Here is a 19,574-nt window from a genome sequence, read left to right as displayed (position 1 = left end):
ATACTTGCATACTGTACTGACCAAGTCATGGTGATTAGTATTTCCATCTCCTTATCAAATCTTTATGCTTCATGATTTCAAACTCCCCTCTTCTAGATCTTCACTGAAAAAAAATACTAGGTTCACATGAACTATAGTCAGTCTGCTGAGATGTGGAACACGAGAACCTATTCCCTCCATCTGTGTTTCGGCACCTGTTATCCAACCTCCCTCTATTCCCCTTTTTTTTTTTTTTTTTTTTTTTTTGACAGGCAGAGTGGACAGTGAGACAGAGAGAGAGAGAGAGAAAGGTCTTCCTTTTGCCGTTGGTTCACCCTCCAGTGGCCGCCGCGGCCGGCGTGCTGTGGCCGGCGCACCATGCTGATCCGATGGCAGGAGCCAGGTGCTTCTCCTGGTCTCCCATGGGGTGCAGGGCCCAAGCACTTGGGCCATCCTCCACTGCACTCCCTGGCCACAGCAGAGAGCTGGCCTGGAAGAGGGGCAACCGGGACAGAATGCAGCGCCCGGACCAGGACTAGAACCCAGGGTGCCGGCACCGCAAGGCAGAGGATTAGCCTAGTGAGCCGCGGTGCTAGCCTCTATTCCCTTTCTTCCAGTCATTCCCAAACTGGAAGTGACACCCTCTACATTCAGGTCAACTTTGTGCTTTACCTTCTACATACAAGAAAGAACAGGCAGTATTCGTCTTTCTGTGCCTGGCTTACTGCACTTAACATAGCATCCTTCAGTTCCACCCACAAATAGCAGCAGTTCATTCTTTAAGCCCAAAAATATTCTGTTCTGTATACATACCATTGTTCTTTATCCATTCATCCATCAGTGGATATTGTGGCTGATTACATTATCTGGGTTATTGTGTATAGTTTGCAGCAAACATGGGAGTGCAGACATCTCTTTGATATGCTGATTTCATTTCCTTCGGATAACTACCCAGAAGTGGGATAACTAGATTATACAGTAGACTATTTTTAGTTTTTGGAAGCACTTCCACACTGTTCTCCATGATGGCTGTACTCATTTACACCCCCAACCACAGTATGTAAGAGTTTCTCTGCTGTCACTCCCCCTCTTCGTGGAGGAACGACACAGGACCCTGCGCTGTTCTTTTGTCTGCTCGGCCCTTCCCGGGTTTGCTGCTGGTCCTTCCTGGGTTGGCTGCCGTCCCTCCACCTCCGTGGAGGGGCAGGCCCCCCTGCCACTTTCTCCACTTCTGCGGGGGAGCGGCACACTGCTGGCTGGCCGGCCGGCTGGCTCTCTTGGGGGCTGCTCAGATGTTCCTCAGATGTTCCTGGTGCATGTTGTCTCTCTCCTCCTTTATAGTCCTCTTCCACCAATCCCAACTCTGCTGCCCACATGCCGAGCACGCTGCTCTCCTCCAATCAGGAGCAGCTCCTGCAGCTTGTCAAGTTGGTGAGAGGCAGCTGTGTAGAAGCTGTTGCCTCCTCTCCCAGCGCCATATTGTGGGAGAGCAGATGCATAGAATAAGTCTTAATTCCAGTAACTTAGTCTAGTCCGAGTTGCTCCCCACACTCTGCATTCTCGTCAATGTTTCTTTTATGCTGTTTTGAAAACAGCTATTCTGACTAGGGTAGGAGTCAAGTTTCATTCTTCTGTATATGGATATCCAATTTTCCTTTGCTGTTTATGGAAGAGATTGCTCTTTATCCACTAGATGTTTTTGGTGCCTTTGTCAAATGCAAGTTGGCTGTAGCTAGGTGCCTTCATTTCTGGGATCTCTATTCTATTCACTGGTCTATGTGTCTATTTTTATGCTGGTATCTGCTCTTTTGGTTAAAGTAGCTCTATAGTTTGTCTTGAAATCAGATATTGCAGCTCCTCCAGATTTGTTCTTTTTATTTTTTTAAAGACATTTTATTTACTTGAAAGGCAGAGTTACAGAGAGAGGGAGAGATGGAGAGAGAGAGAGATCTTCCATCCCCTGGTTCATTCCCCAAATGGCCACAATAGCCAGGGATGGGCCAGGCCAAAGCCAGGAGCCAGAAGCTTCTTCTGGGTCTCCCATGTGGGTGCATAGGCCCAAGCATTTGTGTCCTCCTCCACTGATTCCCAGGCCATTAGAAGGGAGCTGGATCAGAAGTGGAGCAGCCAAGACTTGAACAAGCTTCCATATGGGATGCCGGCATTGCAGGCGGTGGCTTAACCCACTACGTCACAATGCCGGCCCCATGATTTGTTCTTTTCGTTCAAGATTGTGTTGGCTAGTGCTTCCATAAGAATTTTAGGACTATTTTTCAATGCCGTTTTCGGCCCTGTGTCAAAGTGAAACGATGTGTGGAAGACCTACAGGCACTGCAGCCCGCGTCACGGTGGGCCGAGGCTTACGGAGGATTCACTTCCTCTCCAGCAAGAAGGACATTTCCCTCCCTGAGGACACAGCCGTGCAGACTTTATTAAAGAGAGAATTCACAGCACCAAGCACTTCACAGCATCATCTTATTTGCTCCTCCCAAAACCCCATGCAGTAAGGTAAGGATCCATGTCAGCAATGAAGAACCAGGACAGAAGTCACTGGCTCAGGGACTAGCAGGGCTAAGTTCTGATCCCTGGTCTGTCTGTAGTGGTGGCTTTGGCTCAGGGACTAGCAGGGCTAAGTTCTGATCCCTGGTCTGTCTGTAGTGGTGGCTTTGACCTTTCCACAGCCTTCAGGTCCTGACAACAGAGCATCTGGTGGGGACAGAGCAAAGTTCAATAAAAACTCATTTTTTGGTTTTCTTTTTGGATCTCTCCCTTTCTCTTGGGCTAGAAACACAGAACAAAGCTGAACACATATTTTGCATAAATCTCAGGAGGTGATTCCTTGACTCCTAAATGACAGGGCACAAGGAAGGAGCATGGCTCATCTCTGATGCACTTCAGGATCAGGTGCAATGTCAACGTTTAATGGAACAAAAGGCAGACCAAGGACAGCAGTGAAGGAGTTGGGATGAGTGGAGGAGACAAAGGCAAGAGGTTTTGCTTTCTTTTTTTTTTTTTTTTTTTAAGGTAAAACAACTGCATCTTTTTAACATGGGTATCACTGTGTGCGGTGAGGGAAAAGGCCCTTGGAACCTGATTCCAGCTTTGCGCTACAGGGCTGGGCCAGTACACAGGCCAGCAGGCACCTTGCTAACCTAAAGAGAGCTTCACAGAGCTCAAAAGAAAAAGGGATTTAGCAGCTCAGCTCACAACAGCTAAGCTATGAAATCGACCCATGGGTCCATCAACTGATGACTGCATAAAGAAATTGTGGTTTATGTGGAATACTACTCAGCCACAAAAAAACAATGAAATCCCATCTTTTACAACAAAATGGATAAAAGGTGGAGACCATTATGCTTAGTGACATAAGCCAGTCCCCAAAGGTCAAATACCATGTTTTCCTGATTTGTGGTAACTAATATACTGACTACAAAGAATGTAATGCATATGAGCAAAATGACATTTTAAGATTTGGTTACTGTTTATAGCCCGTGTCTACATTCTATCACTACTTGTTGAATTCTTTTTTTAATGGAGGGTTAAGCTTGTGATTACAAAGTAAATTGAAAGTAAGCCATTGTAAAAATTAAAAGAAAAGTAATAAAGAAAGGAGGAGGAAGGGTGGGAGTGAGGCAGGGTAAGGTGCAGGAGGATCATTATGCTCTTAAAACTATATATATGAAAGACATGAAGTTTGTTCCCCTTACATAAATTTTAAAAATTGGAAAAAAAAAGAAAGATAAAAGAATTCTCTTCTTTAAAAGCACACTTTAAAAAAAAAAAAAAAACAAACTGTAGGGGCCGGTGCTGTGGCGCACTGGGTTAACGCCCTGGCCTGAAGTGTCGGCATCCCTTATGGGCGCCGGTTCAAGACCTGGCTGCTCCACTTCCGATCCAGCTCTCTGCTATGGCCTGGGAAAGCAGTAGAAGATGGCCCAAGTCATTTGGTCCCTGCACCCTCGTGGGAGACCCAGAAGAAGCTCCTGGCTCCTGGCTTTGGATTGGCACAGCTCCGGCCGTTGCGGCCAATTGGGGAATGAACCAGCGGATGAAAGACTTCTCTCTCTCTGCTTCTCCTCTCTCTGGGTAACTCTGACTTTCAAATAAATAAATAAATCTTAAAAAAAAAAAAAACTTTATAGGGCCGACGCTGTGGTATAGTAGGCTAAGTTTCTGCCTATGGTGCCAGCATCCCATATAGGCACTGGTTCAAGTACTGGGTGCTCCACTTCCAGTCCAGCCCCCTGCTAATGTTTCTGGGAAAGCAGATGGCTCTTGTGGGAGACTCAGAGGAAGCTCCTGGCTCCTGGCTTCAGATCAGCCTAGCTCCAACCATTGCAGCCATTTGGGGAGTGAACCAGTAGATGGAAGGCTCTTCTCTCTGTCTGTGACTTTGCCTCTCAACTAAATAAATAAATCTTTTAAAAAAAAAACTGTCAAAGATTTTGTCCTCTTCACTATCACTTCATATGCTCCTGCCTTCCCTAGGTCTGAGAAGGGGATTCGGGTCATGCAGGCCCCTGCCAAACAAAGAGCACCAGCAGAGGTTAAGAAAGGCTGGGGCGCACATTTGGCACAGCGGCCGAGATACTGCTTGGGACACCCCATCCGGTATTGGAGAACACGGGTTTGTGTCCTGGCTCTGTGCCAGATTCCAGCTGCCCACTAATGCACACCCTGGAAGGCACTCAGTGATGGCTCACGTGGTTGGCTCTTTACTACCTGTGCAGGAGACCTGGATTGAAGTCCTGACTTTGGCCCAGCCCAGCCCTGGCTGTTGGGGAGTGAACCAGTAGGTGGGAGCTCTCTCAAATAAGCAAAAAAGAAGTAAAAGACAAACAAAAAAGGGTCAGAACCAACAGTTAGTCTTCCTGCTCACACGGCTGCAGCCACCGTGGGGCTCTGAGTAGATCCCCACAGTCTTTGAGAAAGGAGCCCAAGCAGAGCACAGCGGAGGAGGAGTGCGCTTCCGCCCCCCCCCCCCCCAGCTTATTCTGGGGCAAGTGTTTGGCACAGCAGATAAGTCTCTACTTGGGATGCCTGCATCCCACATTGGAGAGCCTGGTTAGAGTCCTGGCTCCTGCATCTGGGACCCAGCTTCCTGCCAGTGCACATCCTGGGAGGCGGCAGATGATGGCTCAAGTGCTTGAGTCTGCCACCCACAGGGGGACGCTGATGGAGTTCCAAGGTTCCTGGCTTTGGTCTAGCCCAGCCCTGATGTTGCAGGGATCTGGGGAGTGAACAAGTGGATAGCTTGCTCTCTTTCTCTGTGTTTAACTGTTTTTTTTTTAAATAAAGTGAAATTTTTAAACAAGAACAAGCATATTCCACAGGGAGGCAAAAAGGAGCATCCGCCACAGCTCCATCACCATGAGATTTGCTCACAGAGAGTTGTGTTAGCAACGACCTTCAACATTCCATGCTTCACTAGCTCGATTATTTCTGGAACTGAAAGACTGAACTGCAGAATGTTTCTGGTTATGACAAGAGTGCGGTTCACACGCTAATCAGCAAAAGCAATAACATCAATAGTCCACATCAGTGTGCCATACAGTTCATACTGGTGTTGGAATGCATTTTTGCATACACTGAATTACACTGATTTAAAGATGAACCTTTTTAAAGTCTTTGCAGCCATGGATGGCATGTTACAGTTTAGTTAGCCGCACTCTTTTTTCCTCCGTGGTACATTAAACTTGGTGCATTTTTCAATCAGTGACAGATGTGATAAAATATGGTTCCTGTGAATTTTAATGGAACTGACAGCCTGGGGATTCACACCATTTTGCACCAAATAAAGGATGTGCAAATCCTTGAAAATCATTTCCATCTCACTGCATGTAGAAGCTCACAGGCTAAAGGGGCGTGCAAACACCTCCTCCTCCCACCATGCATGCTGTCTCAGTGGTTCTCAACTGTACCCTGGAACAAGTAGGGAGCTAGAAAAAAATATTGATGCCACCATACTGTCCCCAAGGTTCTTCACTAGCGGTGCTGAAGTGAGACCAGGGCAATGGGATATTTAGAGGTTGGAGGAACATTACTCATCCCATTGGAAAAGCATCACTGTGCAACTGCTCCAGCCACACACGTGGGAACCGTCCTCAACTTCCCCCACCCCCCACCCCCCACTCTTTATATTTCCTCTCTCTTGCCTTGCTTGAGTCAAGCTCCAAGGTTTCTGCTCTGGGTCCCTGCCCCCTCACCTCCATCCTACCTTCTAGGATCTTGTTTTTGCAATTTGTAACCACACTGCCGCCACATGGGTTTCTCGGTTCTTAACTAACCAAGCCCCCAGCTGGGGCTCCCTTGGCTAAAACCAACTTCCCTTTCCCAATGTGTAGTGTCTTCCTGGCCGGGGCACTGCCCACTTCCCTGCCCTTCCTGCTGCTCCTCCCCACAGATGCCAGTGTTCCTGGGGAAAGGAACGGCTCTGCATCCCTGAACGCACCCCTCTCTTTTGTCCTTTTCGTCCTCAGTACCCCGTGTTCCCTCTGGTTCCATCTCCCAGCACTTGACAGATTCTTCCCTACCTTTCCTTGGGCCTTTTCTCCCAACTCTGTCCTGGCAAGAAGATCTGCCCCCTCCTCCCACCTCCTTGTGCTACTGCACCTGCCTAGGAGAGTGCTGAGCAGGTTCACCTGTAGCTTTGCTGATGCTGTGAGCTCTCTGAGCATTGGGGTGCCGCATCTCATTGCCCTTCATGTATCTGGACTTTGGAACAGAGTTTGGCTCTGGGCTTTGTTTTCCTTAAATAGGGTGTGGGAAGTGCTTAGGTGGCCACAGGTGCACCTAATACTCTTATATGCCTTTGTTTAAATACCTTTGTTTAAAATACTCCAAGAGGGGCCAGTGCTGTGGCTCACTTGATTAATCCTCCACCTGCGGCGCCAGCATCCCATATGGGCGCTAGGTTCTAGTCCCGGTTGCTCCTCTTTCAGTCTAGCTCTCTGCTGTGGCCCAGGAGGGCAGTGGAGGATGGCCCAAGTGCCTGGGCCCCTGCACCCCCATGAGAGTCCAGGAGGACGCACCTGGCTCCTGGCTTCGGATCGGTGCAGCGCCGGGTAGCGGCCATTTGGGGGTGAACCAACAGAAGGAAGACCTTTCTCTCTGTCTCTCTCACTGTCTAACTCATCTGTCAAATAAAAAAAAAAAACTTATTTAAAATACTCCAAGAAAAGGAGGAGTAGCTAAAACACTGGCAAAATGTTGATAATTATTGGAAGTGGGTGATGGACACATGGGAACTCATTATAGGCTTCACTCTACTTTTGCTTGGTTCTTGCACAATAAAATCAGAAAACAAATGCCTTTGCTTGAAAGGATGATAAAAGAATAATAATTTTCACCATCAAAGAAATGGAGGCTTTGTCCCCAGGTACCCCTCTGTCTGAGGGATACCTGGAGTCTTTGGGGGCTCTGAGAGAAGACGTTAGCCCAAGTAAATTTGATGTGGGCTTTGCATAACAAAAGCTCTTCAGAAATGGGTGCAGTGTGCACTGTACAACCCCACGAAATCCATACCTTCCTTGTTTCCTTTTTTGTCGTGTTTCTTCAGCCACTCGATGTTTTTTCTGATGGCTTCCAAGTAGGCTTCTGTTTTCCCTGGCAAAGGCAAAAGAACCACATCAGAGAGTCCCAAGATTTCACTGTCTCTCTTTTTAAAGACCTCGCTTGGGATCAAAACCACAAATACTGGACTTGTGGAGCTCTCGCAAAGTGGTGTGCCCAAGCAGGCGGTGCACGTGCAGTATACATGAGGACATCTGGCGAGGGGGCAAGGGGAACCGCTGGAGTAAGAGTCCAGGAGACCAAGTTGGCAACTGTCCAGGAGAATTAGCTTTGTGCACAAATACAGTTCCAGGTCCAGGCAGAGGAGAGTGCTGACTCAGTTTACCAACTAGGTGGGTCCCACAGTTCTTAGCTGGGGTCATTGCTGCTTAGGGATGGCTCTTCCCACCTGAGGAGCTGTATCAGGCTAAGGACTGAATCATGCTGGCAGATGTGTAAAGACACTGTCACCTCGGCTGAAAGTCCTACAAACCTCCTGAGTGCTTCCTGAGGTCACCTGCTGATTGTACTTCTTGACCTCAGACCTTTGGGTCAGGATGTGCCTTGGAGGGGACCCAGCATATGACCATTCAAAACAAGCCCTCAGGGCAGGCTTTCTGGCACAGTGGGTTTAGTGGCTGCTTGGGACACCCATGTCCCTGTTGGGGCCCCAGGTAAAGTGCCAGCTACTCCACTTCCAAACCAGCTTCCTGCTACTGCATCCTGGGAGGCAGTGGTTGACACTCAAGTACTTGGGGCTGTCACCCACATGGGACATCCAGATACAATTCTGGGCTCCTGGCTTCAGCCTGGCCCATCCCTGGCTATCTCGTCTTTGTCTCTCTCCCTCCCCCACACACAGTCCTCTCTGTAATTCTGCCTTTCAAATAAATAAAAATAAATAAATAACCATTAAAAAATAAACAGAGGTTGCAGCATTGCCTTGTCAAGTTGTTCTGCACATAGAAACTAATTACCCATAAAAATGGTACTGAAAACAGGAAGAGTAATTTCATTCACTCTATGTGTGGGGAGCAACTGGGAGCAACTCGGACTAGACTAAGTTACTGGAATTAAGACTTATTCTATGCATCTGCTCTCCCACAATATGGCACTGGGAGAGGAGGAAACAGCTTCTACACAGCTGCCTCCAGTTCAACCAATAAACAGCAGGACCTGCTCCTGATTGGAGGAGAGCAGCGTACTCAGCATGTGGGTAGCAGAGTTGGGATTGGTGGAAGAAGACTATAAAGGAGGAGAGAGACAACATGCACGAGGAACATCTATCTGAAGGAACACCTGTGCAGCCCCTGAGAGAGCCGGCCGGTGGTGTGCCGCTCCCCCACGGAAGTGGGGAAAGTGGCAGGGGGCCCGCCCCTCCACGGAGGTGGAAGGACGGCAGCCAACCCGGGAAGAACCAGCAGCAAACCCGGGGAGGGCCGAGCAGACAAAAGAACAGCGCAGGGTCCTGTGTCGTTCCTCCACGAAGACGGGGAGCGACATAATGGTGCCGTGACTCGGATATGAAGCCTAGGCAGGGTTTAGTGTCGTTCCTCCACGAAGAGGGGGAGCGACATAATGGTGCTGTGACTCGGATATGAAGCCTAGGCAGGGTCCTGTGTCGTTCCTCCACGAAGAGGGGGAGCGACACTATGGACATCACCCATCCACAACAGAGGATGAGTTTACTACAGCTTAAAGAAAACTAGACTAGGGGCTGGTACTGTGGCGCAGTGGGTTAAGCCACCGCCTGGGAGGCCAGCATCCTATATGAATACTTGTTCGAATCCTGACTGCTCCACTTCCAATCCAGCTCCCTGCTAATGTGCCTGGGAAAGCAGTGGAAGATGGACCAAGTGCTTGGGCCCCTGTCCCCCATGTGGGAGACCCAGATGGAGTTCCAGGCTCCTTCCTTCAGCTTGGCCCAGACCTGACTGATGCAGTCATTTGGGGAGTGAACCAGCAGATGGAAGCTCTCTCTTTCTCTCTCTCTCTTAATCTGCATTTCAAATAAACAAAATAAATATTTTAAAACTTAAAAAAAAGAAAACCAAACTGAAATCTGTTAAGAAACTAACATCTTATGGGTTATAACGTATGAGAGTACTTCAGAAAATACTATGAAACAGGGACCGGCGCTGTGGTATAGTGGGTAAAGCCACCACCTGCAATGCTGGCATCCCATATGGTGCCGGTTCAAGTCCACTTCCAATACAGCTTTCTGCTATGGACTGGGAAAGCAGTGGAAGATGGCCCAAGTCCTTGGGCCCCTGCACCCGCATGGGAGACCCGGAAGAAACTCCTGGCTCCTGGCTTCGGATCAGCACAGCTCCGGCCGTTGCGGCCACTTGGCGAGTGAACCAGCGGATGGAAGACCGCTCTCTCTGCCTCTCCTTCTCTCTGTGTGTAACTCTAATTTTCAAATAAAAAATAAATATTAAAAAAAGAAAATATTATTGAATAATAATGCATGGATTTTAAACATTTTTGTAAATTCATATGCTTCTTTAAAAATTATTTATTCATTTACTTGAAAGTAAGATCAACAGAGAGAGGGAGAGACAAAAAGTGAGCGATCTGCTGGTTCACTCTCCAAATGCTGCCAATAGCCAATGTGGGCCAAGCTAAGACCAGGAGCCAGGATCTCTGTCCAGGTCTCCCACATGAACATCAGGGGCCAAAGCACATGGGCCATCTTGCACTGCTTTCCAGACACGTTAGCTGGGAGCTGGATCTGAAGTGGAGCAGCCGGGACTCAAACCAACCTCATATAGGACGGTGGCTTAACTCCCGTGCTACAATGCCAGCCCCCAGAAGAGCTTATACAAGCCCCATGGCCAGGTCGCTCCTCACAACTAAGTCAGAATATCTCGGGGTAGAGACCAAGCATCTGTACTTTCTAAGCATGCAAGGTGACCTCACGTGTAACAGCGTTTGGGTACACCTGCCTGCCTCCAGTCTTGGGCGCTGCCCGGAACGAGGGTAAGCTGCTCCACTCCCAAAGCAGCAGCTGCCTTCTATTTACGCTTCCTCCTCCCGCGAGCTGCACAGCCCATGGTTTATTTACACAGTGTGCACTGAAAGCCCACAAGAGTCCACTTGGGAAAGCGGGACTATTTTTTTTTTTTCCAATTTATTTCAGCTTCCTCTGGAAAAAAATAGCTCATGGCTGAGGTAACATGGCAGAAGCTTAAAACATATGCTGAGGCAGATGGGAACAGGGCCAGAATTAGGACGCAGGCTGCTTTAGTTTTCAACACTGCATGAGAAATAGCCTTTGGCATAAATGAATTTGTCCTGACTGCCCCCTGCCTCCAACAAAGAAGCTTAGAGATGAATGCGGTTAACCTATTAAAGACGGGACCTCCTGAAAATACCGGCTCTGCTCAAAGGGGGTTGTATCAGGATTATACAATTATAATTTTGAACCACACGAAGCAAAGAGCTGACACTGGTATGAAAGATGCCCATGAAATGCAGGATGCTATACTGGCAAAGCACGGGATTGGGAGGCTGGGGTCACAGGTTCAAGGCCCAGCTCTTCCTCTCAATCTTGGGCAAGTCACTTCCTCTTCTGTGAGATTGCTTTACTGATTTGTAAATGAAAGAGTGAATTCTAAAAAGGCGATTCCTGGTTTCCACAGAAGGGAGGAAATCTTCCTAAGCTGTCCTTGAAAAACCCATGTTGATAATTCTCCCGGCACCGGCTGAGCTCCTCCCCCACTTGCTGACACTCAGGAGATGAGATTAGACTCAGTAGTGTCAGATATTTCTAGAAGAATGGCTTGGGGCCTGAATGCAGGCACTATGTTGTTTAAAAAGTGAGAGCACCTACATGAATTAGTCAATTTACTATAAATTGAATAGTTATTAAATATGCTAACTTTTTTAGCTCCTGTGAAACAGATAGGAAAAATATGCTATTTAGGTGCAAGTTATCTTGGAGACCTCCTTCTTCAACTTAATCCATTATCTGGTCATAAACTTGACACATGAATAGTACTGGGATGAGTTTATGGGTGTTGCAATGTTTATCTCATCCCTTGGATGACTTTAAAAAAGATTTTCAGTGACTCACAGACCAGAAGTAAATGCATAAACATCCAAATGGCAGAAAGAGCCACCCTTAGATAATGGAATAAAGCGGTAAAGTATTTTTCTTTGTCCTCCAGAGAACAATTTCTTTGAAAAATTAAGCAACTTTATAGGTATGTTGGGATTAGAATAAATTCTATTTCATTGACAATCCCTAAATTTAGAAGTAACTGGCAAATCATTCAAGCAACTGAACCAATTAAAAATCAACACTTAAAAATATTATTTATAATGCAAGTCCCTGTAGAAAGCAAGAGTTTGAATAGCCTAACAAAAACTACGTTCAAAAATGAGTGTCTGACCGGCGCTGTGGCATAGAAGCTTATCCCTTTGCCTGCAGTGCCGGCACCAAATATGGGCACCGGTTCCAGTCTCGGCTGTTCCACTTCCAATCCATATCCCTCCTAATGTGCTAGAAAAGCAGTGGAGGGTGGCCCAAGTCCTTGGGCCCCTGCATCCACATAGGAGACTTGGAAGAAGCTCCTGGCTCCTGGCTTTGGACTGGCCCAGCTCTGGCTGTTGTGGCCATTTACCAAGTGAACTAGCAGATGAAAGATCTATCTCTCTGTCTCTCCCTCTCCTGTAACGCTGCCTCTCAAACAAAAATGAATAAAATCTTAAAAAAAAAAAAAGAGTGTCTGGGCCAGCGCTGTGGCGCAGCAGGTTAATGCCCTGGCCTGAAGTGCTACCATCCCATATGGGTGCCAGATTGAGACCCGGCTGCTCTACTTCTGATCCAGCTCTCTGCTATGGCTTGGGAAAGCAGTAGAAGATGGCCCAAGTCCGTGGGTCCCTGGCACCCACGTGGGAGACCCAAAAGAAGCTCCTGGCTCTTGGATTTGGATCGGCGCAGCTCCGGCTGTTGCAGCCAACTGGGGAGTGAACCAGCAGATGGAAGACCTCTCTCTCTGCTTCTCCTCTCTCTGTATAACTCTGACTTTCAAATAAATAAATAAATAATGAGTGTCACTTTTCACCACGGGTAATTAAATTGGCCTTTTCCCCCACTAAATCTGAAATGAGATGCATATAGACATGCTTTGTAAAGTAAAGCAAAGTATAAATGGAAGGTATTATTATTTTTAATCTTATTTATATTACTCACAGGACCCACCACATTAATAAATATGAGCGTACTTCAAAGAATTTACAGAAAATGGAATTAAAAGTAAGTTCATTTTGGTGCAACACATTTGAAATCCATAGTTTTTTCCCATAATATGCATTTTCTTCTTTAAAAATTTTAAAAATGATTTATTTATTTATTTGAAAGTCAGAGTTACCAAGAAGGAGTGGCAGAGGTAAAGAGAGAGAGAAAGAGACCTTGTATCCGCTGGTTCAGTCTCCAAACGGCCACTACGGCCAGGGCTGGGCCAGGCAAAAGCCAGGAGCCAGGAGCTTCATCCAGGTCTCCCACATGGGTGCAGGGACCCAAGCACTTGGGCCAACTTCTGCTGCTTTCTCAGGCACATTAGGAGGGAGCTGGATCAGAAGTGAAGCAGCCGGGACTCAAACTGGGACTCATATGGGATGCCAGCGCTGCAGGCTGTAGCTTTAACCCACTGTGCCACAGCGCTGGCCCCATAATTAGCATTTCCATGAGCTTTATAAAGATCCTTGGTATTTGCTGTAGTTGGATGGGGGCCATCATCTCACACTGCAAGATCAAGACAGACTCCTCACAGTACCCGGCCCAGTGGGTCCTGCTCTGCCTTATTTCCTAAGTGGTTTCAGCTGGGCCATTACCTCCCCCAGTGTTCTACTCCGACATGTCCTCCAACGTTCCCTCTCTGGGGAGCCCACAATCCTGGCCCCGTGATAAGTGGGTTGTGCATGTACACATGTGGCATGTGTTGTACTTGGCTACCCACCTGGGTTAAGAACCATTACTGGGGGCCCGTAACGGCACTGTGGTGTAGTGGGTTAAACTGCAGCTTGAGGCGCCAGCACCCCACATGGGTGCCAGCTGCACCTTCAGTCCAGATCCCTCCTAATGTGCTAGGAAAGCAGTGGCCCAAGTATTTAGGCCCCTGCCACTCATGTGTAAGACACCCAGATGAAGTTCCTGGCTTTAGCCTAGCCCAGCCCTAACTGTTGTGGCCACCTAGGAAGTGAACCAGTGGATACAAGATCCATCTCTCTCTCTCTCTCTCTGTCTCTCCTCTGTCTCTCTCTAACTCTGCCTTTCAAATAAACAAATAAATCTTTAAGGACAAAAAAGGTTTATTACTTCCCTAGAGTATACCTACAAACATGAAATCCATGCTAAAGATAAGAAGGGTATGACAACATAAAACTTCATAGGCTCATAAAAAAAAACAAAATGAACTTGGTACGTTAAGCAGGAATTTCTTCTTCTAACCTTGACTCAAAAAGTTTCCAATAGCTGAAATAGGAACTGCACCCTTGGCCAATATCGCCTCTCATTTAAACCCATATAACCCAGGCTTCGGTCTCTAATATATTTTCTACAGGAAGGAACCAGAATCCCTTGATAGGGGATGGATTTCAAGTCTCTAGAGTGGGTCTAGAATGTCCTGTTGTTGCCAGGAAGTGAGGATGATTTTGTCAAGAAGCAAAGACAGAGGCAGGTGTTTGGTCTGGTGGCCAAGATGCCCACACACCATATCTGAGACCGAGTCCCAGCCCTGCTCCTGATTCCAGCTGCCCACAGATGCACATCCTGGAGGCAGCAGGTGATCACTCCATTACTTGGGTCCCTGTGACCCACTTGGGAGACCCAGATGGAGTTCTTAGCTCCCGGCTTTAGCTTAGTTTAGTCCAGACCATTGTTAGGATTTGGGGAGTGACCCAGCAGATGGGAGCTCTCTGTCTGTTTCTCTCTCTGCTTCTTAAATACATACATACATACATACATACTGTGCTTTTTTTTTTTTTAAAGGAAAGATAATGTGCTATAAGGACAAAAGAGAAATTAGGGTCTCCCACGGCACAGGCTGCACAAATGTTGAGAACAAAGTCATCATCATCAACAACTAAACAACTACACAAATGGAAAAAGTTAATAAACTTAAGGTGTTAACAAGGGTTGTATTTATATTATGGGGAAACAGCCTGTAATTTTATTGTCACCACTGAGTTACAAGGTGTTCAATAGATTCTTTCTTCTCTACACAGACATTGTCAAGCATGTATCTTTTACCAAATATTAATTTGAACCTGTTTATAACTGTGTGAGCAGGAGAGATTGGTTGGGAAGCAGTAAATGGGCCAAGCAGTCCATTCTACATTAGGAGCTATACCGTAAACATGATCGGTGTGGACTCATTATCACAGCAAGGAAGAAACAAAGTCCCTTCATTCATTGCCAATTGCCACCGATGCTTACACCTAATAATCAATGAAAGGAGAGCTCAACAAGAATCTTTTCAGATCATAAAGTAGCTGGGTGCCTGAGAGAGGACACTGACCCATTCCCTCAGCTCCCAGGGAATAATGAGACACTGATAAGATGTAAAGGAGCTTCCAGTTACACCAAGGAGGTCAACATATCATAACAACAGAAAAATAAGGCAGATTCCAGCCATCTGTTCACAACCTCTGACAAACACAGGCAGTTTCAGAAAAAGATCTAGTTGAGACATTGGGATGTAAATTTTCCATGATGTAACTTGCACAACTCAGTACTAAAAGGGGTTTGAACCACTGAATTATCCAATCAGATCTCATATCCCGACCTGAAATGAAAGGGCTAACCACTTAGAACTCACACCTCAGGGAGTCTTCTTGGGTATACAGACAACTCCAAAATCCTAGGAAGGTGTGAATTTTATAATGTGTAGATATATTTACAGCATTTAAAGAAATTGGATAACTGGATTTGTGATTTTAATCAAATCCTTGAAAGAGTCTGTCAATTTGTAATCACTGGCTAAATAGCTATAGAAACTTGCCTTCTTAAATGCATAAATTTTAATGACCATGTTGAATAAGTAGTATGTGACTACTTAGAGGAGAGTTAGATAAGTGTGAAGAAATATTGTTGGATACATTTCTAAGATTATAAATAGGACATTAAACAATGCACAGATGCTCATGAATATCCCTCTCCAAGCATGGAAGTCCAACTGACACTATAGACCATCAAAAGACGAAACCAATTTGCCATCCCAGGAGACTGAAAACTATTACAAAAATCTCTATTCAAACACAGGCACCACAAGCTAAATCTTTTTCATTGCTCATGCTCATTGCAGATTTAGTGGGATCCACCTTACCTTGTGTAGTGAAAGGTTTTGCTTCCCCAGTTTCATTGCCAAACAGAGCTGTCAAATCCATACCTTTTGGCTCATCTGTCTTTCCTCCCAGGTTGGAACTGTCATCTTTCGTGGAGTCCTTTAAGGTTCCATATTCCTTTTCCATCTTAGCAGCTTCCTCCTTGGTACTGTCTGCTTCTTCATGGCTCTTCTCTGATGGCGCTATAATCAGATTGTGCAGTGTTATTATAAGTCAACTCCCTATCAATTCATTGCCAATGTAGAAACAGACTTTACTGAAGGTATAGGTAGGGATCAGACCATTTTTGAGCTGAAAGGGATCTTAGTGATGATGTAATAGTACACTCGTCCCCACCTTGCCAGAGAGGACACTGAGGCCAAATGCTAAGGTCACCTCCTGGGTGACCAAGGCCCCAGCTTCCTAGCCTCTGATTGAGCATCGCTTCCCTTCTGCTGCACATGTCATCAAGGGCTAGGTCACTTGTCTTACTTTAAGCTGGGTAGGCAATCATGTTGGTATGTCAGGTCTCAAAATAAATTGCTCGTGTTTTGATTCCAAATGAGAATAACTTAATTGTTAATCCCACCTTGCTCAATCCCACCTTGACCTTGTGTTTTTTCGAAAGCCTATTACTCAGAGCAGCACCCAAAGATTTGGGGCTATGTCAGGACTTCCCTCCTGTCCCTTCTTCATACTCCCTTACCCTCCATCACCCTAAAAGTGAGGAAGACTTGGAGTCTTGCTGTTAAAAAGAGATAATCCTGGTTCACTTCTCACTTAAAAATATCTGTATTTCAGGGTCAGGGCTGTGGCACAGCTGGTTAAGCCTCTGCCTGTGATGCTGGCATCCCATATGGGTGCTGGTTCAAATTTGTAATCACCGGCTCCATTTCCAATCTAGTTCCACGCTAGTGTGCTAGGAAAGCAGTGGAAGATGGCACAAGTGCTTGGGCCCCTGCACCCACATAGGGGACCTGGATGAAGCTCCTGGCTCCTGGCTTCAGTCTGGTCCAGCCCTGGCTGTTGTGGCCATTTGGGGAGTGAACCAATGAATGGAAGATCTTTCTCTCTGTCTCTTCCTCTCTCTGCCTTTTAAATAAATAAATAAATATTTTTTTTCTTTGACAGGCAGAGTGGACAGTGAGAGAGACAGAGAGAAAGGTCTTCCTTTTGCCATTGGTTCACCCTCCAATGGCCGCCGCGGCCGGCGCGCTGCAGCCGGCACACCACACTGATCCGAAGCCAGGAGCCAGGCGCCTCCCCCGGTCTCCCATGCGGGTGCAGGGCCCAAGGACCTGGGCCATCCTCCACTGCACTCCCGGGCCACAGCAGAGAGCCGGACCGGAAGAGGAGCAACCAAGACAGAATCCGGCACCCCAACCGGGACTAGAATCTGGGGTGCCGGCGCCGCAGGCGGAGGATTAGCCTAGTGAGCCATGGCACCAGCCTAAATAAATATCTTTTTAAAACATCTGTACTTCCATTTAAAAATCCTATGCAGAATAAACTAAAGTAGATAATCATGTGAAAACAATTGTAATACATGCAGTAATTAAAGAACCTCAAGCAGTCTAATAATGAACTTTTAAAAAAGAAAATGGGGGCCGGCGCTGTGCCGTAGTGGGTAAAGCCGCTGCCTGCAGTGCTGGCATCCCATATGGGCACCGGTTCAAGTCCCAGCTGCTCTACTTCTGATCCAGCTCCCTGCTATGGCCTGGGAAAGCAGTGGAAGATGGCCCAAGTCCTTGGGCTCCTGCACCCATGTGAGAGACCCGGAAAAAGTTCCTGGCTCCTGGTTTCAGATCAGCGCAGCTCCAGCCATTGCAGCCCACTGGGGAGTGAACCAGTGGATAGAAGACCTCTCTTTCTCTGCCTCTCCTTCACTCTGTGTGTAACTCTTTCAAAATAAATAATAAATCAATCTTTTTAAAAAATAAAATAAAAAATATTTTTATTCCATAAAAAATAGGAAAGAAAGGAAGAAGTCAGTTATTATCTCATGTAAATTATATTCATTCATATTTGTTTATATTTTCTACATTCCACCTCAGGTAATGCCTATAACAAAGGGAATACCTATACAAAGATGAATAAAATAGAAATAAAAAACAAGGACTATGGAAGAGAGAAAGAGACAATATATTAACCACAAGAAATATTACAACAGTTGAACCTCGGCATCAATTTTAGTAGCAAATTTCCCAGTAGTCAGGGCAAAGAAAAAGGAAACAATGTAGGTTGTGTCTTCTTGAAATCATAAAGGAAGAAGGAAACCAGTTCAATAGGAGGAAGGTTTGCTCCAGGGCCATACTAAAAACCAAAGAAATAAGCTCAGGGCCGGTTGTGGCACAGCAGGTTAAGCTGCTGCTTATGACACTGGCATCCTGTATGGGCAGCGGTTCAAGTTCCCGTTGCCCCACTTCTGACCCAGCTCCCTGCTAATATGCCTGGGAAAGTGGCAGAAGACAGCCCCAGTGCTTGGGCCCCTGCACACACATGGGAGACCCAGAAGAAGCCTCTGGCTCCTGGGTTCAGCCTGGCCCAGCCCCAGCCTCTGTGGCCATTTGGGGAGGGAACCAGAGGGTGGAAGACCTCTCTCTCTCTCTCTCTCTGCCTCTGCCTCTCTGTAACTCTACCTTTCAACTAAACAAATCGAATCTTAAAAAAAAAAAAAAGAAAACACATATGATTTCCTTGACAGGGACAAAACATACAAGTAATAATTTGCAATCTTTTCTCTCTTTTTTTTTTTTCCTCCAAGCTCCTCTTCTAAGTAGGCTCTTTCACACAGCCCAGCTCTGTGGTGTCTGCTGTGCTGAGCAGGGTGATGGGTGGAGGTGTGAGACTGAAGAAGGCAGGAGCAGCGGGCACGCCGCATTTCACAGGGGCAAAGGGAAGACCTGGGAGGACAGAGCAGTAGGGGACGGTGGGGAGTGTGGACGGGTGACCAGGGTAGCAGGCTGGAGAACACTGATCTGCGTGGAGTGAAGGATTCTGGAAGGAGAATGAGAAGGCAGGTTCTTCAACTCTGGGATCCAGCCCTCTCCTTTCCCACCAGCCACCTCTTCAGAATTTTCAGCAAAGACCGACATTACTTTACATTGTATTGGGGGCAGATTTCTGTGCCATGACTGGCCACAGAATAACCCAGATAGCTGTCAATGTACTTAATCCTACGGTTGGAGTTCAGACTTTAAGGCTTCAGTAATGCCTACTGAAGCTCATTATTTCCCACTCAAACAGGTTATTCTTCTAAAAGCTAAATAAATAAATCATACCAGGGAAAAGCTTGCTTTTATTGTCAGTGGCATTTTTTTCTAGCTTGTTCTTTGTCTGAAGAGCAATCATTTCATCCAAGTTTTCTGGAGGGGGAGAGGAAGAAATATAATTTTACTTTCTGAGAGATGATAGCAGACATTTACTCGAAAGTTTAAATCTCATCAAAGTGAACACAATTCCAAAGTATCAACGCTGCTAGCACGAAGCTTGGGCTTGGACCCTACTTCTGGGAGACACAGACCCTCTGGGTGCGAAGGGAAGTCATCTGAGACCCTGAAGTCCAGGCTCCGGCTCACTTCATGCAGAAGTTCCTTTTCATCTCGGTGGTCACTGCTAGAACTCTCCCGAGATAGGGCCCTAGCGTGGACACTCGTTTATATTCTCTGCGTACATGTGTAGATACCTATGTCATTTCTTTCTTGTATCTCATT

General features: G+C 46.6%; 1 protein-coding gene across 1 annotated transcript in view; it reads right to left on the bottom strand.

The window, feature by feature from the left end:
• SCG3 (secretogranin III) overlaps positions 1-19,574 on the bottom strand; it is a 38,754-nt gene that overhangs the window by 1,701 nt on the left and 17,479 nt on the right. The window contains exons 9-11 of the mRNA XM_002717780.5: positions 19,143-19,226; positions 15,927-16,064; positions 7,504-7,584 (exon numbers count right to left, since the gene is read on the bottom strand). Coding sequence (XP_002717826.2) covers positions 7,504-7,584; positions 15,927-16,064; positions 19,143-19,226 — 303 coding nt within the window. The remainder of the gene's footprint in view (positions 1-7,503; positions 7,585-15,926; positions 16,065-19,142; positions 19,227-19,574) is intronic.

Source organism: Oryctolagus cuniculus, chromosome 12 (genome assembly GCF_964237555.1).
Source record: "Oryctolagus cuniculus chromosome 12, mOryCun1.1, whole genome shotgun sequence".
Taxonomy (NCBI): domain Eukaryota; kingdom Metazoa; phylum Chordata; class Mammalia; order Lagomorpha; family Leporidae; genus Oryctolagus; species Oryctolagus cuniculus.
Note: the sequence above shows the minus strand (reverse complement) of the source record. Positions and strands in the feature narration are given on the sequence as shown.